Here is a 25075-nt window from a genome sequence, read left to right as displayed (position 1 = left end):
CCCCTGGGAGGACCTCACATCCCCCCACCCGCTTCCTGCAGACTCCTCCCTGGTTGCCTGTGCTAGGGTCTCTGGCCAGAGGGTCCCCCCCACTCCACTCCCCATATCAAAGCCAGCTAAAATCCAGGCTCCGGCAGCTTCAAGCCTTTGACCCTTTTAATGAGGCTTCAATACTATACACAGCGTTTACAGACGGGGGAAAGGCTCTTTCCAGCCATGTGAGAGGTGAGTCCACAGCCCACCAGCCCCGGGGCACGGCAGCAAGGGAGCCGGTCTCAGGGAGCAGTGAAACTGTACAAAGCGAGCGCTTCACGGGGCAGGGGAGGCCAGGCCCTCCGGCTGGAGGCTGCTCCCAGAGTGCGCTTGGCTTTGCTGTGCGGAGATGGAGCAGGGCTGGAAGCAGGGCCTGGCTCGCAGGACTGTCGGTCCTTTACTGCACACCTTCCATCATCTTCAGGAACTCTGCAGGCACAAACAGCCAGACACCTGGTCAGTGCTGGGGGGCTGGGGAGCGGGGCGGTAGGGGGGCTGGGTTGGGAATGGGGATGTGGAGGATGCACCACACCCGTTATGCAGCACAACTCTCACAGACACCCCCACGCGCTGGGCTATCAGGGTTCCCTGGCCCCGGCACTCTGTACCAGGCATCCCTCAGCTCAGTGGAGAGGTTGGGAAGGTGGAGCTCTTGGGGCTTAGGAGAGCTCTGAGCACACATCCTGCTGGGCTCAATGTGGAGTGGGGAGGGGAGGAGGTCGGCCAAGGGTGGGGGAGTGAGAGCTCCCCTGGGCAGCCCCACAAAGCCTGGGTGAGGGAGCCCTGGGCCTCACCATCAAAGTCGATGCGTCCGTCATTGTTTTTGTCCCCGTCTTTCATGAGCTCCTCGATCTCCTCCTCAGTCACGCTCTCCCCAGAGGCTCGGAAAATCTCGGTCAGCTCCTCGGCATCGATGTACCCATCCGCGTTCCTGTGGGGACAGGGCATGCGGCTCTGAGCGGGGCTGGCCGGGCGGGTGGAGAGCAGGGGCAGCAGGGGACTCTGGGCCCCCAGCCTGGCCCCTGCTCTAGCAGCCGACCCAGTTGGTGCAGCTGTTCTGCAGCCAACCCAGGAGCCTGGATAACTCAGGCTCAGAAGGAACTTGGGGAGAGACGGGCGTCCCCTGAGCTGAGAGGGAGGCAGCAACTTTACTCCGGGGACAGAGGTCTGTGGCCACGGGTGAGGCGGCCTAGTCAATGGCCACTGGGCCAAGGACCTGCCTGCAGCCCGGGGGGACAGCGGGACTCAGAACCCCCCACGCTGAACTGGGCTCCCCCGAGCCAGGCCGGCGGAGCTGCGCCCATGCCACGCTGACTCACTTGTCGAAGATGCGGAAGCACTCTGCCAGCTCGTCCTCCGACTTGCCCTTGGCATCCTCCTTCATCTGCCGCACCATCATGACCAGGAACTCTTCGAAGTCGATGGTGCCGCTGCCTGCGGGAAGAAGCCGCCCCGAGGTCAGGAACCGCCAGCCCCTACCCCCTCCCCAGGGATTGTTCCAAGAGAAAGACGCTGCTCACCATCTTCATCCACCTCCTCGATGATGGCGTCCAGCTCCTCCTTGGTGGGAGTCTGCCCCAGCATGCGCATGACGGTGCCCAGCTCCTTGGTGCTGATGTCCCCGCCGCCGTCCGCGTCGAACATGTCGAAGGCGGCCTTGAACTCTGCAGGACAGGGCCGAGTTAGCAAGGAGCTGAGAACACTCCTCAGCTCTGCCCAGCGCCCATCGGCATGGCCAGCGCTGCTTGGCTCTGAGCCCCGGCATCCCCCAGGTACCGAGGGGTGGGCACAGCCGTGCAGACAGCCCAGTGCCCTCCCAGGCTTGGGAGTAGGATGTGCTGGTCGGGTCTATCGCCCTCTTCCGTTCCCAGGAGAGAGCAGGTCCTGGGGGAGTCCTGGGGGCAGGTCCCCCTTCAGAGTCACCTTGGGCCAGCAGCTCCTGTCCTTTCCCCTCTCTGCGGGGAGCTCTGACAGCCCCTCCTGCCCTGTGCCCAGAGGGGCTCGGTTACACTCACCCGCAATCATTTCCTCGCTGAGGAACGACCGCGCTTCCGCCTGCTGGTCCGTCGTCTGCAAGGCAAACAAAACAGCTGCTCACCCAGAGCTCCAGCCCGGGCCCTGCCGCCTCTTCTCGCAGCAGGCAGGGAGCGGCCAGGTCTGTCCCCTCTCTGCAGCAGGGTGTAGGTGAGGCGGGTCCCTGAGCCACCCAGACCCCAAGGCTGAGCACTGCCACCCCACCCCCAGCACAGCCCAGCACCGGAGCTCAGAGCCATGCAATTCTGGGCTCAGTCGCACGTCCCAGAGTCCTGCCCCCCGGGCCACTGCCCACCATGGCCCCTGGCCACTGCCCACCATGGCCCTGGGTGCAGGGCTTGTGCCAGGGAAAGGCAGGCGTGGGCATGTTACATATGTGAGTTACACAGACTATCAGCACTTCACAAGCACCGTCCTGGGAGGTCCCCAGCCAACCCCCATGGGGAGGCCCCGTCTGACCTGCCAAGCGTCTTGTGAGCTCTGTGGCTGGCTCCAAGATCCTGCAGGCCGCGGGGAGGCGCCTGTGTGAACAGGCCACTCATGGCCAGTCGCTCCTGCTGGAACCCGGGTCCCTCCCTGCCATGACCTGCCCTCAGACTCAGCTCCCCCACTTCCCACAATCCTCTGCCCTGCTGGTGCACATGGTCATCCCCCCACCCTCCTGGACGCCTCTCCCTCTCTGGGTCATTGGGATTGGGGGGCGCAGCCTTGAGGCTGGGCGTTAGCCTGAGCGCCCGGCTCCCAGCTCTGCTGGGTGCCCGGTCACTAGCCCAGGCCAGACTGCTCCATCGACACCTGCAGCAGGACCTGCATGCTGGGCGTTCCCAGCCCCGGACGTGCGCGGCTATTCTTAGCAGAGACTCGGCTCCCTTGTAGGGGAGCAGCAGGACGCCAGGCCCACGCACCTGTTGGAATGGGATTGAGTTACTCCTTGAGGGCCAGGCCCACGCAGCTGGCGGGAGCTTGTGGGCCTGCAGACGGGTGTCTTATGACCCAGAGCTCAGCTTACTGGCCAGCCTGTGCTCAATGCTGCTCCTGAATCCCAGCCAGAGCTCCGCTTCCTTGGAGTCGAGACGCAGCCTCCTGCCCCCAGTGCAGCACTGCCCCACCCCAGCGGATGCCAGGACACCAGGGTCCCTGTGCAGGACAGGAGCTGCCTCAGGGCTTCCTCTCCCAGCTGAGTGAGATGGGAGCAGCCCCTGCCCATTCCTCACCCAGCCCGCCTGGCCCCTTAGTACCTGTGCCCTGTTCTACACCCCTGGGTCAGCGCCGTTCGGGGGGTGGGGGGGTACAGTATGGGACAAATCTGCAAATCGCAACATCATCATCTTGTTTTCCTAAATGCCCCAACACCCCCCCCACCACACCCCTCGCAGGGACCTTGGCCCTGCAGCCCCGATCCTCCTCCATCTCACACAACCAGCCCAACCGACTTCACCCCGCTAACGCTCTGATCAGGAGCCGCCCTGCACTCAGCGCTGTCGCCCGCGTGCACGTTCCCGTGGGCAGTGGCTCCTCCTGAAGCATAACCTCTGCCCTGCAGGACCTGACCGTCCCAGGGCTCCTGTGCCAGCCTCTCCAATGGGCCTGAGCTGGCCATCTCCCACCGGGGGAACGCGCCTGCACCACGCACACGTGCCCCCCAGTCCAGCCGGCTCCTGCTCCCCGATGTCAGACTCTGCAAGCACAAGCCCTTGGCCACTGCTATAGCGGGGGCCTCCGGCCGGCCCTGGCCCCAGGCCGCTCCATCTGCTGCCAGGCCGTTCTCGCACAGGCTCTTACCATGTTGTCTGGTCACCCCGCAGTGCCCACAGACCAGAGTCACCGTGACCTGCAACACACAGACCCCAGGAGCTTCCCCTCAGCCCCTGGCCCCCCTATTTGTACTGTCCTCGACCAGCACGCTGCAGCCAAGCACCACGCCATTGGGTGTCACCAGGTGCCGCTCTCGCAACAGCCTATCAGCTGCCTCCCATTAGCCCTCGCCCCCTGATTGGTGGCAGGGCCATTTTACCTAATTTAGCAAACGCTTTATTGGCCGAGCCGTGGGGATTACGAGCAGGTCAGGGAGTCGCGCGAGGAATTCGACCCCTCCAGGGAGCAGGACACTGGAGACACGGCTCCTCCCTCCCACATCGGCTGAGCACCTGCCGGGGGCTGGCCCAGGGGGGAGAGGGCTCCAGCTAGAGCCAGCTGGCGTCTGGGGGCCGGGCTGGCCAGCCAAGGAAGAGCCCCCGGCTCCCGAGAAAGGGGGGTGGGGGGGACCGACCTATTGCCTTCAGCACGGCAAAGAGGATGATTCCATATGGGCCCCCAGGCTGGGGCTGGGCTGGGGAGGACAGAGGGGTGGGGCAGGGGAAGGCGAGGTAGAGTGGGGGAAGGAGGATGGATAGTGTAGTCCCAGGCCGAGAACGGCTCCTGCTTTTGTGCTATAAGCTGAGGAACCTCTGTGAGCTCCAGGCCCCCAAGTGGCAGAAGCAGCCGTTCCGCACCAGGGCAAATCACGCCATGCCATGCCATGTGCTCTGCCCCTGCCCCTGCCCCTGCCCAGCCTTCAGCCCGCCTCCTTTCCCAGGTGCCACTGTCCCATGGCTGGCTCATCTCCAGCCCAGCCGGGACATGCGTCTCAGCGTGTTTATCCCTCTTTCCAGATGATCTGGGGTCCCTGCCAGCCAATGTCTACAGCTATTTGGGGGGCTGAGTTTATTCCTTGTTTCTAGCTCCAGGGGCGGCTCTAGCTTTTTTGCCGCCCCAAGCACGGCAGGCAGGCTGCCTTCGGCGGTGCACCTGCGGGAGGTCCCCGGTCCTACGGATTCGGTGTACCTGCTGCCGAATTGCCGCCGAATCCACGGGACTGGCGGACCTCCTGCAGGCATGCCGCCGAAGGCTGCCTGACTCCTGCCCTTGCAGGGCCCGGCAGGGCGCCCCCCGCGGCTTGCCACCCCAGGCACGCGCTTGGAGCACTGGTGCCTGGAGCCGCCGCTATCTAGCCCCCTCACCCCCCAGTTCTCTGGCTGGGTCCAGAGCCCACCCTGACTGTCCACCAAACATCTCACCCCAAGAAGCCTGCAGCCGGAGAGCACCAGGAGCAGCAGGAACAACCTGGCCCTGCGCCCGGGGAGTGGAACGCCCTGCACTGAGAAGACTGGCATGGAGAAAGAGGGGGTGGGACCAGCGCGACTCCAAGAGGCCCCAGCATGGTGGCCGAAGGGCTGGGCATGACACCTGCCTAGCACTGGATTCTGCCGGAGCACTAGCTGTGCCTGGAGGTGCTGTCACAGCACCATGGATGGCAAGTGCCAGCAAAGTGCCCAGGGCTCAGTCCAAGGAGGGGAGGAGGGTGACATGGGACTACCAGATCCTAAGCTTGCTTCTGGCCTTGCCAAGCCCATCCACTCCACAGCTGAGCCTCGGAGCTGGGCACGGCCCTGGGGAGACGAGCCAGGCCTGGATTTTCTCATCCACGCAGGGAGCTGCATTCACAACATCTTCCCCATCCTTTCTCCAGGAGGGGGCAGAGGCACAGGCCAGAGGGGAGGGCAGGACACGTCTCCCCATGTGCAGGTTTGCTGGGGGAGGGGAGCCGCTGGAGAGAGGCTGGGAGCCCCGGCTAGATAGCCCTGTCCTGCATGGAGGCTCAGATTCCTGGCACCCTCTGGAGGTCTCCTGTCATCACTCTCCTGTTTACATGGGGATCCTGTTCCCCACCCATCTGGGATCTAGGGAAGGGTGCTGTCCTTGGGAACACAGCAATAGCAAAAGAAGGGGAACCCCAGTCCCACTCCAGCCCTGGGGGCCCATGGGATTGCCCTAGCCAGGCCATTCCAGACCCTGGAGTGGATGCCATGTTTACAGCCACGACTGAGAGTGGAGGGAGCAGAAAGGGTCTGTGCGCTGGCTGAGGGGAACATCCAGGGGCATTGCAAGGCTGGGAACCGGCACAGTCAGTGTCCAGGTGTGTGACGCTTTGGGCATCAACAAGTATGTTACTCTGGAAGCAGGTCGTCATCAGCGAGAGTCCATCCCCCTTCCCTCTGTTCCCGCTCCCCATTCCCCCTTTGCATGCACAAAGTCCCCATGGTTCCTGGGGGAGGGCACAGAGCTTCCCCCTGATGTAAATCAACCTGCATCTGACATGGAACCTGTGCTTCATCCCTGCCGGGTTAGTGTAGCCGGGGCCAGTTTGCGCTGTCTCGTTGCCTAGGGCCCCGCCCTGCTAAGGGCAGAGAAGGGCACGGCCTCCTTGTGGGAGGGAAAGGTGGCTCCACGACCTCTAAAACCAGCAGTGGTTCTCAGGCTTTAGGGTAGATGCTGCCTCAGGGCTGAGCCGCTGAAGCCAGAGCCCATAGCCTGAGGAGGCAGGAGCGGGGACAGAGCCCGGGGGCGCACTGGGCCCAGCTCCGACTGATGGGAGCAGCTGGGCTGGGCTCCCTCGGATATTAATAGACATTCCTAAGAAAAGCTGTGAGGAGGGAGCGGGCGCCTCTCTCTAAATAAGGATGGGAAGCAGCCGGGCCCAGGCGGGGGCTGGGAAGGATGCCCAGGCTGTGGGAGACGCAGAGCCCTGGGGAGCCAGCAGCTTCTCACCCATGCCAGGGACAGGACCCATGGGGCTCCTGAGGGCCTGTGAGCCCCAGGAATGTGGGGTGAGTGTGGCCGCAGGACAGTATGTCTGCCTGACCCCTAGGCACTTGCCCTCACACTGCCAGCTGCTCATGCCAAGTACTGAAACATTCATGTCCCTGTGGGAAGAGCGAGGGGGGGTCCCAGGGCTGAGACCCCGGAGTGTGGAGCTCCCTGAGGCTCTTGGACTGGGCAGTTAGTAGATAAACCCACCCTGGGGGGCTACAGACCAGCTGGGCTGGTTCTGATTTGGTGCTGTGCGCTCAGGGATACTTTGATCCGGGTTAGGGGTATGTGTACAGAGCCCCTGGGGCTGGATCCAGATCTTGGGCATGGAGCATTGAATCCACACACTGGGTTCGATCTGGATTGACTCTGGATTCGCTGGGTGGTCGGGGCCGGGGAGGGGAAGGCTGCTGCGGTGGGTGCTCTGCGCACGGGGTTCCGGGACATCCGGAGTGGGAGAGAGGGATGGATCCGGATTGGTTGGGTGCTGTTCTGTGCTCAGGATTAACTCCGGATTGGGCGCCGGAGGCGGATCTAGACGAGGCACCGCGCACAGAAGGAGCCCGGTCGGGATCAGCCAGCCCCGGGCTGGGCAGGATCCGGGTTCCCGGGCGGAGGCGGAGCTGCGCAGGGAGGCTCCAAGGAGGAGCCGCGGCCGAGCGGCCATCGCAGCCTGGACCGCGGCCCCGGTGAGCAGCTCGGGGGGCCGGGGAGCGGCTCCGGGATAGTGCGGCCCGGCCGGCCCTGCGCTCCCGCGGGCAGCCCGGCCCCACTGACCCCCAGCCGCCGCCCCCGCCCCACTGACCCCCAGCCACCCCTGCCCCATTACCCCGCAGCCGCCGCCCCTCCCCACTGACCCCCAACCGCCGCCGCCCCCTCCCCACTGACCCCCAGCCACATTAACCCCCAGCCGCCGCCCCTCCCCACTGACCCCCAACCGCCGCCCCTCCCCACTGACCCCCAGCCGCCCCTGCCCCATTAACCCCCAACCGCCGCCCCCTCCCCACTGACCCCCAGCCGCCGCCACCCCACTGACCCCCAGCCACCCCTGCCCCATTAACCCGCTAGTTGCCTCTGCCGTCTCTGATTGACCCCTGCCCCCTCCCCATTGGCCCCCGCTCCCTCCATGGGGCACTGAGCTCGCTGCCCCCGCAGCCTGGCAGCTCCTGGCGGGTGCCAGGCAAGCAGAGGGGGCAGCGACCCCGCTGGGGCTGGGGGCAGGCTCGGTGCCGGAGGGAGTGTCTGTGTCCTGGGGCCTCGTTTCCCTGCAAGTTTGTAGCGAAAACCACAAAGCCCTTGGAGCGGCTGAGTGGGAAGCTCCTGACTGCCCCGTCCCCCTCCGGAACCCTGGCCCTACCCCCCCCCCCATCGCTCAGCCTGTGCCCCCTCCTCTGGGGTCTCCCTGGACTGTGGCAGGTGCCCCCAGTTCTGACTGCTCACCCTGGTCTCCGCATCTAAAGCGCCATTTCCCTTCTCCCTGCCCGCCTCTGGGTGCAAGCACCTGCTCCCACGCAGCGCCTGCTCGCTGGGCAAAGCCAGGCTCATTGCCCCCCTTCCTGACCAGCCTCTCCTCCTGCAGCTGCTGAGCTGAGCCCGATGGCCTTCCGCTTCATGCACCGCCTGCGGCACGCCCTGGCTGGAGAGGGCGACCTGGAGGGACAGGGCGGAGGCGGCTCAGAGGTGGAGGAATTCCCAGAGAGCTCCGAACTGGAGGATGACACTGACGGGCTGTCCACGCGGCTCAGCGGCACCCTGAGCTTCACCAGTAACGAGGAGGAGGAGGAGGCAGAGAATGAGGAGGCCGCTAGCCAGGAGCTGGGGGATCTGGGTGAGCTGGGGCTGCCCAAGAACCCTGGAGCCATGGAGAATGGAGGCAGGTGCCGGGTCCCGTTTACTAGGGTCTGGGGTGGGGATGGAGGCTCTTTTATTCCAGTGGTGCTTGTGAGGCCCAGCCACGGCCCCCTGGTGCTAGGTGCTGTACAAACCCAGGGCACAGGCAGCCCCAAGGAGCTTCCAGTCTGAGTGCAAGAGGAGACAGCAGCCGGCGGGGGAGCACAAGGAACCAGTGAGACAATCCAGGCCAGCATGATGGGCAGTGGGCTCAGGTTGGTTGTGGGCCTCACAGCAATGCACCTGGGAAGGAGGAAGGGAGGGGCTGCTCTGAAGGGTGAGGGCAGCATGGGAGAAAGCACCAATGTGACACGTATGTGACGTGGGTTGGCACGAGGGGCCAGGGCCAATGGACTGCACGCGCCTGCACCAAACAGGGAGCCCCGCACGCCCCAGGCCTCTCTCTGCAGGACGGGAGCCTGGGCCCTGGGGGCGAGTTCTCTCCCTCCCTTAACCAGTGTGGCTGGCCTGCGTCGGCCTGCACGGTGAGTGCTTGGCTTGTCTCCGGTGCAGATCCGAGCCCCGCTCCAGCTGAGCGCCAGGGCAGTAACCTCCTGACACGCCAGCTCCAGGACTTCTGGAGGAGATCGCGCAGCAGCTTCGTTCCCCAGCGGCTGCTCTTCGAGGTCACCAGCACCAGCGTGGTCAGTGAGCGCTCCTCCAAATATGTGGTGAGTGACGTCTCCCGGGGGCCAGGCTGGGACGCTGGAGGGGCTGATGGGGTACAGGCTGCTCAATCCTGCGGGGTGCTGGATGTTCCCCGCTCCTCCCGCAAAGGGAGAAGTGCTGGGGTCTCAAGCCCCTTGGGAGTGTGCTGCCCTGGGGGAGGGAGGGCGACTGGGGGGGCTGGAGCTGATTCTTGTCTCTGTCTCTCCTTGTGCTGCTCCGATGGCGCTGGTGGCTCAGACGAGCCTCAGGTAAGTATTGATGCTGTTCCCCAGCCTGCCCCCCTCCCCCTGCTTCTGCCCCCCTCCCCCTGCCCCCCAGGCAGTGGGTCTCTGCTGCCTGTCCCCTTCCCCAGCATGCGCCCACAGGTGCGATCGGTTCGCTGAGCTGCTGTCCCCAGCATTCCCCTCCCTCGGGCCGAGTCCCGGGCAGACCCTGTGCACCCTCACGGCTCTGCTCTCCCCACAGCTCTACACCATCTACCTGATCCGCTCCGGCCAGTTCGACAAGGCCCCTGCTGCCATTGCCCGGCGCTACTCGGACTTTGAGAAACTGAACCGGCGCCTGCGCCACCGGTTTGGCTGCGACATGGCGGGCGTCTCCTTCCCCAGGAAGAGGCTGCGCAGGAACTTCACGGCAGAAACCATTGCCAAGCGGAGCCGGGCCTTTGAGCAGTTCCTGTCCCACCTGTACTCCATCGCCGAGATCCGCCGCTCCTCCGACTTCCTGGAGTTCTTCTTCCTGCGCGACCTGCAGGCAGCGCAGCGCCTCACCTGCACCGGCATGTACGGCGAGGCCCTGGCCACCTGGAGCAACGCCTACCGGCTCCAGGACAAGCTGGGCGTCTACGGCTCGGGCCGCTTCCTCCTCACTCTGGCTGGCCTGGTGGTTTGCCACCAGGAGCTGGATGAGCCGAGTGAGGCTCATCGCTACTGCGAGCGGGCGCTGGTGCTCCTGGAGGCCCAGGACAGCCACCCCTTGCTGGAGCCCTTCCTTCAGGCCCACATCCACCTGTCCTGGAAGGTGGGGAAAGACAAGCGCCAGTCCGAGGCCAGGCTGCAGGGGCTGCAAGGAACGGGGCTGGCTCTGCAGCAGCAGCCCACCCTGAAGGAGTTCTTGATCAAGGAGGCTTTGGACTGAGTGCCCAGACCCCCAGCACTGGGGCTGTGTGGGGACTGAGCAGCGTGGGTCTCAAGGAAGGAGGCTGCATTGTGCAGTGGGACTGGAAGAGCAGCAGGGATGGGGTGTGTCTCAAGCCTAGGCCTAGAGGGGGAGCTGCAGGTCGGGCTGTGTCTGGAAGGCGCAGCGGGGAGAGCAGGACGCTGGTGGAGGGGTGGGGTGGGGTCCTGGACTGGCCCAGCACCTGCCTGTCCTGGGAGCTGGTCTCTGTACTGCTGACCTGTTCTCTTGGCAACAGCTCGACTCCCAGGGCTGGGCACGCAGCCTCCCTGCTGCCAGGCCGATTCCCCGCAGCCCTTAGGGGAGGGAGCCGCTGGAACTCGCCAGGCCATCCTGATACTGTACTAAAGGGATTCGCTGGCTCCAGGCAGAGTCTGGGGCTCTCGTTGGGAACTTCTAACAATACTTGAAGACGTGGTAGGAAAAGGGGCCGAGACCCCCCAGAGCGGGTTCAGATTAGCCCTCCCCAGCCCCACTGCAAGGAGGCAGCTCTCCAGCCTGGCCCAGGGCAGCAGTGGGGGCTGGGAGGAGAGATTCCCCAGGGTGCCCCCCTCCCCGTGCCTTGCACTTTGGCTGAGAAGTGAAGACACCCAGTCTTTCTCCTCCTCCCCCTCCCCCTCTGCCAGGCCTTGCCGTGCTAGGCTACTGGGACTCCCCGGGGCCCCTCGTGGGCCTGCGGCTGGGGCGGGAGAACCGAGAAAGGGAAGCGGCAAGGGCTCTGGCTGCACCAGGGAAGAAAGCTGCTGCAGAGACTCCCTGCAGCCTGAGCTCCAGCCCCTCTGGGTCTCCGCCCTCCTCCAGTCCCCCTGGGCGCCCCCTTCGGCATAGGTCATGGCCACCCCAGGGTGCGGCTGCAGGCAGAGGTATCAACGCCGTGGAGGGGCTGAGTCTTGGTGGGCCATGGAGGCTTTATTAGGGGTAGGTGGGGGAGGCTGAGGACAGCATCTGACAGGAGACTCTGTAACTAACAGTCAATAAAGCTGATATTCCCGCGGCTTGTGTGTGACTGCGTGGTCCCAACGGTCACAGGCTGTGCCGAGGCTCCCCACAGCACTGAGATCCTGCTGCCTTGAGGCTCCCAGAGCCTACTCAAGCCCCTCTCTGCGCGGGGGCCCGGCCTGCACCTCCAGAGCAGGGTGGGGTTGTGGCTGCTGCTGACTTGTCCAGCTACAGTTTGCTCTCAGCTGGGCTCTGTGTCACCCTGATGACTCCTTCCTGTGCGCAGGTGACAGCCAGGACTCCATCCCTGCGCCACAGCCGCCCATGCACCAGCCCTCGGCACCCACCTGCCCAGGAGAGAGAGCAGCCGTTACCCTGTGGCCCAGCAGCTCCCCAGCACCTGCAGCAGGGGGAGGACTTACCGGCCCAGGGGCTCTCACACTCGTACAGCATCCAGTGGTCAGCTCGGAAGGGGGCGTGGAACCACATGGAGTGGTCGAGGGACACCACGAACTTGACAGGATGCTGCCGGTGCGGGAGCAGAGCTGTGCCCAGGAAGGCGAAGTCGGAGATGTAGGCAGCCACGCAGCAGTGCAGCTTCATATCGCACTCCCCTGCCAGGCAACCAGAACCACAGGCTTAGAGTTCAGAGGAGCCCTGTCGGGCCATGCTCCTCCTCGCGGAGCGGGGGCCTTGGGGACACAGCTGTGGAGCTGCTGGGGTCCAGCTCCCTGAGGAGTGTGGGCCAGGCCCCCCTCCGATGCTGCGCTATACCTGGCCGCTGAGCTGAAGAACACGGTGACTGAGCCAGCAGCTGCAAAAGGCGAGTCCCTGCTGCACCCTGAACTGTCGGCCTAGCCTGGGTTAGGGAGGCGGTGGGGCTGTGCACACGTTTCTGCCCATGGGCCATCACTGGCTTGGGAGCGAGAGGTAGGAGATCACTGGCAGCTCCCCCCCAGGACAGGGACTCAGCGGTGAGGCTGCACCCAACCCAGACACAGCGCAAGGACCGGGCCTGCCCCTCCATGCCAGGTGTGGCCAGGCAAGCTCAGCAAGGCAAGTGGGGGGGGGGGGGGGGGGGGGAGAGGATCCAAGTGTTGGTTGAGAGGGTTCTGTGGGGCAATCTGGGTGCGGGTGACTCAGTGCGGGATCTAAATGCAGAGGGGATCTGGATGCACAGGGGCTTGTTGAGGGGTTTTGAATGCACTGGGACTCTGCAGGGGGGTCCAGGTGAAGGTAGTTAGGGCTCAGCGGGGGGAGGGGGGCTGGATGTAGGGGTGATAGAGCTGAGCAGTGGGGGGTCCAGGTGCTGGGGGTGTGGGGCTCTGAGTGGGGATCCAGGTGAAATTGACTGGGGCTTAGTGGGGTGGGAATCCGTGTGGCTCGTCAGGGTGGTCCAGGTGCATAAGGAGTGGGGCTCAGTGGGAGGGTCTGGCAATGAGGGTGTCTGGATGCATGGGGGTTGGGCGGATGCGGGAGTACCTCCTTGTACAGGGATCCCACCCCCTACAGCTGAGAAGCGAGGGGTGCAGGAAGCTCTACAAACTCCCCCCACTGCTTCCTGCACCTGGGGGAGAAATCTGGGAGTGGGTCTGACCTGGCCCCAGATGCTGTGTAGGGGAAGAGGAAGTCCCGTCCTCCCCAGCCAGGACTAGGAGCTGAGCCCACCAGCTGGATCTTCCCTAGTCCTACCCTGTGCCCTACAGTGATTTACCTGGGCACTTGAAACATATGGCTGGGGAGAGTCACATGACCACTCTTGTGGCTTCCCTTTGCTTCCCCATCAGAAAGTCATTTTTCTGCAGGGAAACAAAGATCTGCAGGGAACATAAATTCTGCACCTGCGCAGTGGTGCAGAATTCCCCCAGGAGTAGGCTTCTCTGTAAAACTCTAGACCTACATCTTGGACATGTGTCCAAAGGGCTTCAGACCTCTGCCAAGGTAGCCGCAGTTACCAATTGCGTTGCGGCACTTGGCCTTTAGGATGAAATCCAGTATCATTATTCCCATGTTACAAAGGGGGACACTGGCAAGTGTTGACTAGAACTTGCCCTCAGCCACAGAATGAGTCAGTGGTAGAGCTGGGCATAGGCCCCAGGAGTTCTTAGCTACCATTCCCTGCTCACCTTGCTGGGAGCCTGGAGTAGGTCATGGGGAATGCCCTGGGGGTGCATGCTGGAAGCAGTTACCTAGTCCTTGACACAGGACTTACCAATGTAGCCTCGTGCTCGAACCCAGAACAGCTGCTTGGGCTCCTGAGACAGCTGACAGAGTATCTCCGGTGGGTTCACAGGCTTGATCTCAATTGGCACCTCCTGGGCCAGAATCTTGTTGAGTCCCAGCTTGTATTTCTCCACCAAGTTGGGATCCCTTTAGAAAACAAACACAATGACACGAGTGCTAGATTCCCAGCAAGGGCTGCTGCTGTGAGGTCAGGGCTACAAGGGCAGCCCAGCTGCTTTGGCGGGGAATCCCCACATCAGCTGCAGTAGTGTCAGCTCACCGCCCCAGGACGCAGGTGCTCTGGCAGAGCTCTCAGGGAGCTCCCCATTGCCAGACAATCACAGTCGCTCTCCTCCGCTGCTGCTGGACCCCTCCCTCTGGGCTGAGTCCGCTTAGCAGGCTAAGCGCTGCCTCTCCCCAACCATTCCCCAGCACAGCAAATGAGGGCAGAACCTGTCCTCTCCGTTCACTCACTGCAGGTATTTCTGAATTAGCTCTTCTTGCGTCAGCAGCTCCTCCGGAGGCGGCACAGTGGGCATGGTGAACTGGTGCTGAACGGGGCTGTCCTGGGTCTGCTGGAAGGAGGCCTGGCAGATGAGGATTGGCTTCCCATGCTGAATTGCCTTCACTGAGCGAACAGAGAAGCTCTTCCCTGTGCGTGTGCGCTCCACCTGGTATAGAACTGGCACCGTGGGATCCCCTGGAACAGGGAAAGGCCGTGTGACATGGAGCAACATCTCTGTCCTGGCTATCCAAGGGCAACCTTGAGAGAACTACCACCACATGACACAACCACAGGGGAGAGGGATAGCTCAGTGGTTTGAGCCTTGGCCTGCTAAACCCAGGGTTGTGAGTTCAATCCTTGAAGGGGCCACTTAGGGATCTGGGGCAAAATCGGTACTCACTTCTGCTAATGAAGGCAGGGGCTGGACTCTATGACCTTTCAAGGTCCCTTCCAGTTCTAGGAGATAGGATATCTCCATTTATTTATTGAATACAAGCACCTGAGCCCTGCCAGCTGCTGTCCGAAGGGGATTACATTTACAGGAGACAGGACCCTCTGCCTAGCCCCCCTCATCTGCATTAAGGTCAGGATCTAATCCAGAGCTGCCCTGGAAGCTATCAGCTGATGCCTCCTCAGGTGAGTTTCCTACCCAAGGATCCCTCAGTGAGGAGCAGTTTCTATGAGGACTCTTTGCTGCCGCTTCTACAGAGGCAGCAATGTTTGCTTCAGGCTCGCAGTCCCTGGAGGGGACTAGCTTTGCTGGGTGACTAACACACAGCAGTGCACTAATTCCCATCACCCCTGAGCTCAGGCACTTTACCCATTTTACAGCTGTGTAAAACAAGGCAGCGAAGTGCTTTGCAATATGAAATCCCAAACCCACCACAGATAGGTGCTGTTCCTCCAGGCAGCGAAGGCCCCCAGATCTGGATGGCTCTGAAGATCATGCATCAACCTCAGTTTACTCTACATGTACCAGCAACAGAAGCTCCCTCACTTTACCCCAGCAACAGCTGGGCACTGCACCGTGATGGGAACATCCAGGGGATTCCACCAGCTCCTACTACAGACCAACATCCTCCCCACCACACTACAGAGACTCCGGGTGAAGTGTTGGCTGGAGCATCCTTGGCAGATTAACAAGGCAACCCTCTATTCTATGTAAATTCTTATACAGCGCTTGTCACCACGGTATCAGAGCACCTTCCAATCCTCCATTAAGTGACATGACTATTGTGTCATGTGGTGGTAGTTCTCTCATCCTCTGACCCCGGGGCCAAGTGTCTTCTTTCTGCAGCTACACACAGTAACTCCTCGCTTAATGTTGTAGTTCTGTTCCTGAAAAATGTGACTTAAGCGAAACTATGTTAAGCAAATTGAATTTCTCCATAAGAATTAATGTAAGTAGGGGGGTTAGGTTCCAGGGAAATTTTTTTTGCCCGACAAAAATAAATATTTTTATATACACACACAGTAAGTTTTAAACAAACAATTGAATACTGTACACAGCAATGATGATTGTGAAGCTTGGTTGAGGTGGTGGAGTCAGAGGGTGGGATATTTCCCAGGGAATGCCTTGCTGCTAAATGATGAACTAGCACTCGGCAGAGCCCGCAAGGGTTAACACATTGTGTTAATGTAGCCTCACACTCTACAAGGCCGCACGAACGGAGGGAGGAGATACAATAGACACATGGCAGTGGCTGCAAACATTCCCTGCGGAAACTGAACAGTGATGAAGAACTCATGTTATCCCACGGGAGCGCACCACTCCCTCCACTTTCCAAAGTGCCAGGGGGAGGGGGGCATATGTGTGAGACACAGAGAGACACTATGTGTGTGAGTGAGAGACATGCATTGCCCCTTGAAGTATGGTGACCCCACTGTAAGTACATTGCCTTTTTAAGGAGATCAGCAAGTTGAGACAGCAGCTGCTGACAGCAAGCTCCCTCCCTCTTGAACCCTGTTGTGTCCTCCCTCCCCCCTGCTCTGTGGAGATGGGGTACAGGAGCAGCAGGAGGGTGACACCCTGACATCAGCACCCCTCTCCCCCTGCTGCACAGCAAGCAGGAGGCTCCCGGGAGCCACTCCAAGGCAGAGGGCAGGAGCAGCACATGGCAGTGGGAGGAGGCCCAGCAAGTGATAGCCTGCTGGGTGGCTGCCGCACAGGGTACTTAGGGGAGCTAATGGGGGGCTGCCTGCCCACCGTGGTTCCAAGCCCCCACCACTAGCTCCAATGGGCTGCTTTTCCTGCAAGCAGTGGACAAAGCAGTGGCTGCCAAGTTATATGGGAGCATTGCACAACTTTAAATGAGCATGTTCTCTAATTGATCAGCAACAACGAAACAACCTTAACCGGGACGACGTTAAGTGAGGAGTTACTGTATCCCACTCCATGCACGTCGCTCTTTGTGCTATGATAGCACAGTCAAGATCAAAGAAATGCCCCTTGGACCTGGGCCAGCACCAGCCCCCCGCAGAAGGGAGGTTTGGATTTCCTGACCTTGTGTTTACCTGCTCGCACAAAGTAACAGTGCAGGGAGTGCGCATGGACGTCCTCACTCACGGCCTTGGCAGCTGCCACCAGAGCCTGCCCCACTATCTGCCCGCCAAACAGCCTCCGGGTGACAGGGACCCAGTAGTGCCTCCCTCTGCAGGAAGAGGAAGGAGGCAGAGATCAGTCCGGGGGGCACTGGGACCCCGGCACGACTCTGGCTTGGGGTTTCGCGGAGCGTCTCCCACTGCCGGGGTCACTGACCTGCCGTCCGCCCGGGGCCGGCGGGGGCGCGGGGATCCCCGCCCTGGCTAACGAGCTTGTGCAAAGCGCAGCTCGACGCGAGCCCCGGGGGAGACGCCGAACGGCGCCCCCGCTCCCCATGGCCCTGCCCCGGCAGCAGTGCGGCCTGCGCCCGGCCAGGGGCCCCGATCCCGCGCAGCGGCGGGGGGAGCGGGGCCGCCCGGCACCTGAACAGATCCAGGTCCAGGGGCTCCAGGCTGAGGACGCTGGTGACCAGGACGCTGCGCAGGTCGCCGGGGGGCGCCGGCTGCTCCCCCTCGGGCAGGTCCCCGCTCCCGGGAGACTCGGCTCCCGCCCCCGCCGCCGGAACCCGCAACCCGCCGGCGCTCGTGGAGGCCGCCATCTTCTTTAGTCACGTGACGCACAGTCCACCAGTAATGGCGTCGCTACAAACCGGAAACGACCTCCAAGGCGGGCTACTAGAGGCTTTAACATTAACACACCCGCTGATTGGCTGTAGGACCTGCCCATCATCCTGTACATCCGGTATCTTCTTGAAGAAGCAGGAAGTACCCGCCTAAGAGATGAGGGCGGGACGTGCGATCTGATTGGACTGCTCATTTGTCCGTCACTAGTCACGTGATTCCCAAAGTGTGTGCTGATTGGTGAGGCTGCTGTCAATCCAGGAGCATAGCCTCTGATTGGCCAATTAGCTGAGGAGGGCGGTGGCTCTGGCTGGGTTAATATGAGCTGAGCTGGCTCACGGACCGTCTCCATCTTCATCATCAGCCGTAGAGGCAGGTGGGGTCGGTCCCGTGGCCAGGGTGAGCCAGAGGCAGGAGCCCCAGTGGGGGGAGGAAGTAGAGGGGCCAATCTGCTTTTCTCGCCCTGGGCTGGTTCCAGGCAGGGGGGAGTAGGGCTGGTTGAACTGCAGTTGCCCTGGGGCCCTGCCCTGCCCTGCCCTGGGAGCGGGTCTCCGAGGAGGAGCCCACTGAAGGTGCTGCCGGGGTGGCAGGGGGAGCAGAAAGGGTTAAGTTCTGTTACAACTTGGGATGCCCTGTAAAGCTGGGGAAAAGAAGGGGGAGGCTACTGGGGCTAAGTAGAAACCCAGGAATCTGAGATGGGGTTACAAAGGGCCTGGTTCTGAGACACGCAGGACGTTGCCTATAGAAGTTGAGGTGTGTGGAATGCTGTGCAACGAAGCGGGAGTTCTTCTCTCCAAGTCGTATTCCAGCTCTGAACTCAGGGTGAGGCTCCAGAGAGCCTAGAAGTGGCAGTAGAGCACATGCAGGGGACTGAGTAGCCATGGAAGTTGGCTCATGCTTTAGAAACTATGATGACTTCAAGGAGTGCTTCAACACTTATAAGAAAGAGAACAAGTGCCACTATGGTTTAAAGAACTGCGTCTCTGTCCGCTTTTACAACCGGAAACATGGGACCAGCATCCGCGAGGACATCACGTAAGGCTGTTTGCGCTCTGAGGGTGGGAGGGAAGAGGGCCTCAGGCACTTATGAAAATACTCTCCTGTTTCCTGAGGTACAACCAAGATCCTTCCTGACCACTTGTGGTCATTAAAGATCCTGGCCTTCTACCAGGGATAGGATATTAACCTTGGTGCCCGGCCAAGTCCCAGTATGGAGTCAGTCTGTGCTGCCTAACTAAATAGCTTCTGCAGTCTACATTGGAAATGGGGTTCTTTTCACTTTGTGTCTGAAACTGCCATGCAATGTTGCCATATGTAGTTAAATAGCTGCCTTGGTCCATCCCAGAGGTGGGTGTGCTTCACTGGGGAAGAAGTGGGTCCTTTGAGAGGTGTTTTGGGATAATGACAATACCAAACTGTTCTCTAGTGCTTATTAGTAGATCTCAACATGCCTTACAAAGGAGGTCAATGTCACTATCCCTGTTTTATAGAATGGGAAACTGAGGCACTGATCAAGAAGATATCCTGCCCAAGGATCTCCTAGCAGGGGGAAGGGATAGCTCATGGTTTGAAGCATTGGCCTGCTAAACCCAGGGTTGAGAGTTCAATCCTTGAGGGGGCCATTTAGGGATCTGGGGCAAAAATTGGTCCTGCTGTGAAGGCAGGGGACTGGACTTGACTTGATGACCTTTCAAGATCCCTTCCAGTTCTATGAGTTAGGTATATCTCCATATTAAAAAAGCAGGCTATTGATAGAACCAAAAAGGGAACCCAGGTCTCCTGAGTCCTAGTCGGTGCTCTATCCACTAGGCATGAGAGTTATTTGTACCTCTTTGAAGTGATCAGTTGTGGCTGTCTCACTTCCTACTTAAAAATCATGGGCCAAATTTTCAAGTCAGATGGGTACGTTTGTGCGTGCCTAACTTAGATGCAAATACCCCGTATGCAGGCACACATTAGGTATGTGTCACACTTGCCAGTTTCAAACTCATCCCGTTTGAGTCGATATTAATTTCACACCTTCACCTTTTACTAATGGCTAGTACCCATCTCCTCCCATAATGTACTCTCTCACTTTCCCCTTAGCTCCTCTGGTGGTAGTCCCTCATTTTGCATTCATAGTTCTTTCCCTGCTGCCTGAACTGACTGTTTATTAGTTTGAGGCCCTCTCCCTCCCCTGCCTACCTTTCATTTCCAGGACAGGTTTTTTTTAACCTTGATCGGTGAGCTGATGACTTGAGACCATACTTGCAAACTTTTATTTCTTGCAATTTTCTTTTTCCAATGAACTGTCTGTTGTGTGCCTTAATTAGTGTATATTAGCATTCCCCAGTCACCTTCACACTAATGGATTTTAGTATTGCCTTCCATTGCACCTTACTTAAGGTCTGATTATGCAGGTCTTACTTATTTGAGCAGCCCTATTGAAGTAATGGGCCCAACACGTGAGTAAAAGGCTGAAGGATCAGACTCCAGTTTTTTAATTCCTCCAAACTTGCATTCTTTAAACATAAATTCCTGGTGCATGATAGGAAATGCTTCTTTACTATGTTGAACTAAAATAACTTGTCATCTGCTCCTCTTGATGCAGAAGACCGCTGTAGGAGTGATTTGGGCTGCAAAGGAATAGTATAATAGCAAATAAAATGTCCTGAAGTGATCGTGTCAGTGATATGCTTTGACCTTGCCACCTCTGAGGACTGGGAGTGTCTGAGACCAATTGCAGAGGCTTTGTCAGAGATGGAGATTTCAGTCCAACCTGACAGTGATCAAACATAAGTATCATGTTAGCCTCTTCTCTCTTGACTTGTGTGTAGAACATTTGCCATATTTGGTGAAATCTTTTCATCCTAACATCTCCTATTATGATGGTATGTGCTTGTCATGCAGTCCTTGGCTACAGTGTTGGCATGTCAGAGAGGGAGATGGCTCTTCACCAGTCCAGTTTGATCAGACTACATCCTGTTCCCTTGTTAACTGTCTCTCTCCACTTCCCCAGGTTCATCCAGGTGAAGTTTGGCTGTGTGCGGACACGGGAATACAGTAAGAAGAGGAAACCACAGCCCAGCTTGTGCCCAGCTTTTTTTGTCCTGCAGTATAACGAGGAAATAGACCGGCTGGTGATTACTGAACTGAACAGTAATCACATCCATGTAGACCCGGGGGGAACTTCCTTGGCCCGTACTAGCTCTTCTCTAGTGACGAGAACCACACCCAAAACTGCAAGTTGCATGGCAGATGGCAGCAGCCCTGCAACAAAACTGCGTAGACAACAATCAAGAGAGGCAGAAGCCACTGTAACAGTCAGTGAGGAGTGTGTGATGGCTGACATGACTTTGAATGGATCACCTGCTCCACTCAACAAGGTTGCTGTGCAACCTGAGGCAGTGAAGGAAAGTGTCTCAACTTCAGCTTTAGTCAGAATTGCGGAGGTCATGAAAAACTTCCTGAGGGTGGACATGGGCTCATTGGCCTCTATTAGTGTGGGCAGCAACCAGGACCTAGACAGACTGAACTTCCAGACCAGCAAGATGAGGAGCCTGTTTGTCAAGTTCCCTGAGAGCCTGTTGCTGCACAGGGTGCAGAGCGAGAGAGGGCATGTACTTTATGCCTTCCTCGTGGAGAGTAAGGACCGAGTAGGGAAGATGGTGCACTTTGCTGTCCTAAAGGAGGACACTGGTGAGAATGTAAGCAAAATGCTGACTGTCTTCAAAGAGTTCAATCCTGAGTGGCAGAAGGTCAAGGTGGTCTTTGTGGACATGTCTTTCCTTCACAAAGCCACCATGCAGGAGCTCTTCCCCTCAACCCAGGTGCTTCTCTCTGTCTACCACACTGTCCGATTCCTTGAGAAGACAGTAAAGGAAACGGTGGCCACTGTTTCCTTCAAGCATAAACTGAAGTTGGCTTTGAGGGAGGTAGTTTTTTCCACCTCCAATGCAAATCTAGACATCTTGTCTCAGCTGGTAAAGCGCTTGGTGGACAAAGAGTTGTACGACTATCTTCAGGCCAACTGGTTCTCCTGTGAGATGCTGTGGTACATGCATGCAAAGAAGGGTCTCCATTCCTGCAGCACCTATGTAGACAGTCTGGATCTCATCACTCATAAAATATCCAGTCTCTTCAACAAGCAGTTGTCTCTGGAGACCAGCATCCTTCACTTTGTTGAATATGCCGATTGCTTCAATACCAAAGGTCTGGAAAACCTGAATCAGGGTTTCTCAAGTGTTGAAGAGGAGAATCAGAGCAAACATGTGGAAAAGCCTAAGGTGCGTACCCGTGCCTCCATGAAGCGTACCACTGTTGCTGCCTCACAGCCCCAAAACAAATGTCCTGAACTGCCCAACCAACTTGCCAAACAGAAACCTGCAAATCCCCCAGGCACCATGTTAGCAGCAATCAGAGAGAGTTGCACAGACCTAGGCTACCAGCTGTGTCTGAATGAGTGGGAGGTGGTGCAGAAGTCCACTCAGCTCATTAATGTCATGAAAGACAATATTGTGGTTCAGCTGCTAGAAGACACACACCAGGTCAGCAAAGACTGCAAGAGCTGCAGCTGTTACTTCCACTGCCGGTACCAGCTCCCCTGCAGGCACATCCTGTCTGTGCTGCATGCCAACAAGAAGGCTGTGGAGGAAGCTATGGTTTGCAAGCGTTGGCAGAAGAAGTACCAGCACCTTTCAGTCTTAGGAGATAACCTCCTAGATGATATTGGGCCCTCAATGGGTAACCAACCAGCAGCAGCAGAAGAAAGATATGACAAAATCCAGTCCCTCAGCAAGGAACTTGCTAATCTCCTGATGCAGTGTGATGGGGAGGAGCTAGAGGAGCGCAGCTCCACACTCAAAATGATTGTGGACATCTGGGCTAAATCCTCAGAGCCAGTGGAGGAGGCTGGGAAATGCTCTACCTTCAGAAATGTGGGGGACTTGCCATTTCTTTGGGTAAAGCAGGAGGAAATAGAAACGGAGGATGCAGGTGCAACCTCTGAGAGATCACTGACAGGTACCAACATGTTTCTGATTTGAAATGCCAGAGGTTCTGTAGTCAAACTTGGAGATTTGACAAGCTATTAACGGGAGCTGATGGCTTAATCCTCTCCCAGCCTCTTATGGTTCTCTCCCCATTCCCAGTCCCAGGAGACTCAGGGTTAACTGTTAACTTCCAAGACTGTTGATGATCTCGGTAATAAACTTGAGACTTTCCTGTGTGCTCATGTGTCTTCTCAGACTAGCCATGTTGTGGGGTGGGGTTTTGTTTGTTTTTTTTTGTTTTTGTTTTTGTTTTTTGGTAAGAGATTATAGGTGGTTAGAATATGGCAAGTGGGACTTGCCATATTCTAACTAAGTACATGCTAGGTGCCTGTGTAAGAACCTCAGGGCTGCTGCTATCACGCCAGTAATGCTCCCTGTGGGATGGTCTCCTTAGCCCAGTCATCTGCCACAGAGGCCTGAAAACTCAGCTGAACCTGGTATAGAGGCTTTACACTCAAAACCTGGTTATAGTGATGAAGTTTCCTAACTCACTACTTTGGTTTCTGAAAACTAATTCTTGGTTTTTAAATTTGGAGTGAACTTGTTCTCATTGCTTGCTGTGGTAAGACTTTAAAAAAAAAAAGAGAGAGAAAAGTATTTGGCTTTGAACAGGCAGAGAGATGCAAGTCCAGCTGCCTTCCTCCCTACATTCTCTGTTGTGCACTATTTAAGGGCTGTGCCCTGCTCTCCTCTAAGTAGCAGCTGGAAGAAAGTGCAATAATGCGTTTATGGTTTGTACGTTGCTGTTTGTGCTGAGACCACTGCTAGCAGTGGTCAGTTTGCTGCTTTGTATTTAGACCAAATTAATTGTTAAAATATGGTTCTGACTTTGTTTTGTCATTAAATTTGTTTTCCATTTTGTCTTGGGCCATAGCCTGTCCTTCATGCTTGGCTTAAACTGCTTCTCTTGCTTATAGTCCCATAGTGGTTTCTAACCAAAAGCATGTGAAGTATTGCTGAGGCAGCTGTCCTCTGCAGTCTTTGAACTTCAGCCCTACAAACATGAAATATGTGCCTTCCTCAATTGTAGTCAATGTGGAAGTGTCCTAAGGGGAAGTGGTTTGGGAGCTCTGAGTGGAAGGGTTGTTTTTCCACCATAACAAGTGTTAATTTAATATGTTTGTATACAAATAACTCACTTAACTGAGGATTTTTGTTTGCTGTAGTAGAACCAATGTCCATCCTCGAAAGGAAAGATAAACAGGCCCTTTCTCTTCTCTCTTCAGTTGATCAGGATTTCCTGCTTTCCTTTGCATGCTGCCAGGGGCCTCTTTTCAACTGGGAAACTTGGAATAGCAGTGTGGGGCAATGCCACAGGAAGCAAAACTAAATCCCCGGAGTGGACTCTTGTCTGCACTAAACTGCTGCAAAGCTATTATCACACTCCAGACCCTATGTTAGTCCATGGTGGCTTTAAGGAGAGCTTTCCCCATTGTGCAAGTGTGTACATGTGCATGCATAATGGCGGTTATTTTGCCTTTCTGAAAGATCAGATAAGCTCAGTTTTTGTCTGCTGAAAGCAACAGAGGGGAGAGACCTAGCTCTGTCATTTGATCAGAGGAGCCCTATGAGTCATCTGTAATGACCCTAACATCAGACTGGGATATTGGGACGGAGTGGGCCAATGCTGTGAGGTGGTAGAGTTCTTTTTCCCAAGTGCTTGGCTCATGGGTCTTGCTGAGGGTGTAACTGATTTCCCTATTCCAGATTGGGAAGGAATTTTTTTCCCCAGTCAGATTCCCAAGAAACATGGGTGTGGGTGTCACCTTCCACTGCAGCATGGAGTGGGGGGTTGCTGGCTAGGCTCATCTGCATATATCAGTAAGTCAATTCCCTGCTACTTGCAAGGGCCTGGGCCAGTGGGGAGCCTCACTCCCTCCAGTTCTGTGTGTGGCATACTTTAGCTTAGTGTTCTGAGGGCTGCAATCCATGGATCTCATCCTGTTGGTTGATTTGGTGCATGGGGGCTGTGGGTGGTACTGAGTAGCCTGTGGTATACAGGAGCTCAGACTAAATGAGTGGGTGCTGCATGCTAACCTTAAACTGTGTGACCTTGAGGCCCATTTTAGGTCAGAGATGAGCTTGTGTGGAAGTGCCCAAATCCATGTGTCACCTGGCACCATATCACTTGCGCAGGGTCTAGTTTTGGGCCTCCCTGAAGCAGCAGCTGCATGGTATGGGTTGAAGCAGGGCCAGTGCAGGCCAGGGCCATGCCTTGGTGGGACAGTAGCAGATCAGCTATGGGGATGACTGGGCCTGGGCGCAGGCCAATGGGGCCCCCTAATGCCCGGCAAGAGAGCTGGGCAGGAGTGGAGCAGAGAGAGCCCACCCCTGCTTCGCAGCAGCAGCAGTCCCCAACTGGAGTGCTAGGGGGGCGGGGAAAGCCCCTGCTCCCCGGCAGAAGTACTGGCGGGGGGAAGCCCCAGACCCAGGACTGGGGGAGCTCTAGCGCCCTGCGGGGGCCGCAGGGTCAGGCCGCTCTCGCAGCCCCCTGGGGGAGGGAATGACCGAGCTGCTCGGGGCTTGGCGCCATGGTGGGTGAAGGGGCGGAATGGAATGCTCTGGCCTCCCCAAAACCTGAACCCGCCTCCAGCCCCCGGGGGGCGGGGCCTGGGCCTGCAGGCTGTCAACGCCTGGGGGGAGTGTCACATGACCCACTCCACCATTGTCACGTGACCGCCCTGCGCTGCCGGAGCCCCATTGCGCCGGGTCCGGGAAACGTTGCTGGGACCTTCTCGGCCGCTCCCATTGGAAGACGTGTAACCATGGAGACCAGACTCCCGCT

At 58.3% G+C, this 25075-nt stretch overlaps 4 protein-coding genes across 4 annotated transcripts; 2 read left to right on the top strand and 2 right to left on the bottom strand.

Annotated features, from left to right (window-relative positions):
- Positions 1 to 134: 134 nt before the first annotated feature.
- TNNC2 (troponin C2, fast skeletal type) lies at positions 135 to 3954 on the bottom strand. Its single transcript, XM_054045381.1, has 6 exons — positions 3850 to 3954; positions 2049 to 2103; positions 1554 to 1697; positions 1353 to 1467; positions 828 to 964; positions 135 to 462 (listed from the first exon to the last, which is right to left on the bottom strand). The coding sequence occupies exons 1-6, from the start codon at positions 3850 to 3852 to the stop codon at positions 431 to 433; spliced, it is 486 nt and encodes a 161-aa protein (XP_053901356.1). The 5' UTR covers positions 3853 to 3954; the 3' UTR covers positions 135 to 430.
- A 2704-nt stretch (positions 3955 to 6658) lies between these two features.
- Positions 6659 to 11426, top strand: SNX21 (sorting nexin family member 21). The gene is given in 6 exon segments (XM_054045379.1): positions 6659 to 6713; positions 7199 to 7278; positions 7280 to 7385; positions 8276 to 8569; positions 9100 to 9257; positions 9721 to 11426. Coding segments are annotated over 6 exon segments (1317 nt in total). The 5' UTR covers positions 6659 to 6706; the 3' UTR covers positions 10393 to 11426.
- ACOT8 (acyl-CoA thioesterase 8) lies at positions 11316 to 17248 on the bottom strand. The gene is made up of 6 exons (XM_054045380.1): positions 17063 to 17248; positions 16613 to 16749; positions 14068 to 14293; positions 13583 to 13740; positions 11793 to 11984; positions 11316 to 11717 (listed from the first exon to the last, which is right to left on the bottom strand). Exons 1-6 carry the CDS (start codon positions 17236 to 17238, stop codon positions 11599 to 11601), a joined length of 1008 nt encoding a protein of 335 aa, XP_053901355.1. The 5' UTR covers positions 17239 to 17248; the 3' UTR covers positions 11316 to 11598.
- A 332-nt stretch (positions 17249 to 17580) lies between these two features.
- ZSWIM3 (zinc finger SWIM-type containing 3) lies at positions 17581 to 23151 on the top strand. The gene is made up of 2 exons (XM_054045554.1): positions 17581 to 18295; positions 20259 to 23151. Exons 1-2 carry the CDS (start codon positions 18141 to 18143, stop codon positions 22282 to 22284), a joined length of 2181 nt encoding a protein of 726 aa, XP_053901529.1. The 5' UTR covers positions 17581 to 18140; the 3' UTR covers positions 22285 to 23151.
- The last annotated feature ends 1924 nt before the right edge of the window (positions 23152 to 25075 follow it).

This window comes from Malaclemys terrapin, chromosome 12 (genome assembly GCF_027887155.1).
Source record: "Malaclemys terrapin pileata isolate rMalTer1 chromosome 12, rMalTer1.hap1, whole genome shotgun sequence".
Taxonomy (NCBI): Eukaryota; Metazoa; Chordata; order Testudines; family Emydidae; genus Malaclemys; species Malaclemys terrapin.
Note: the sequence above shows the minus strand (reverse complement) of the source record. Positions and strands in the feature narration are given on the sequence as shown.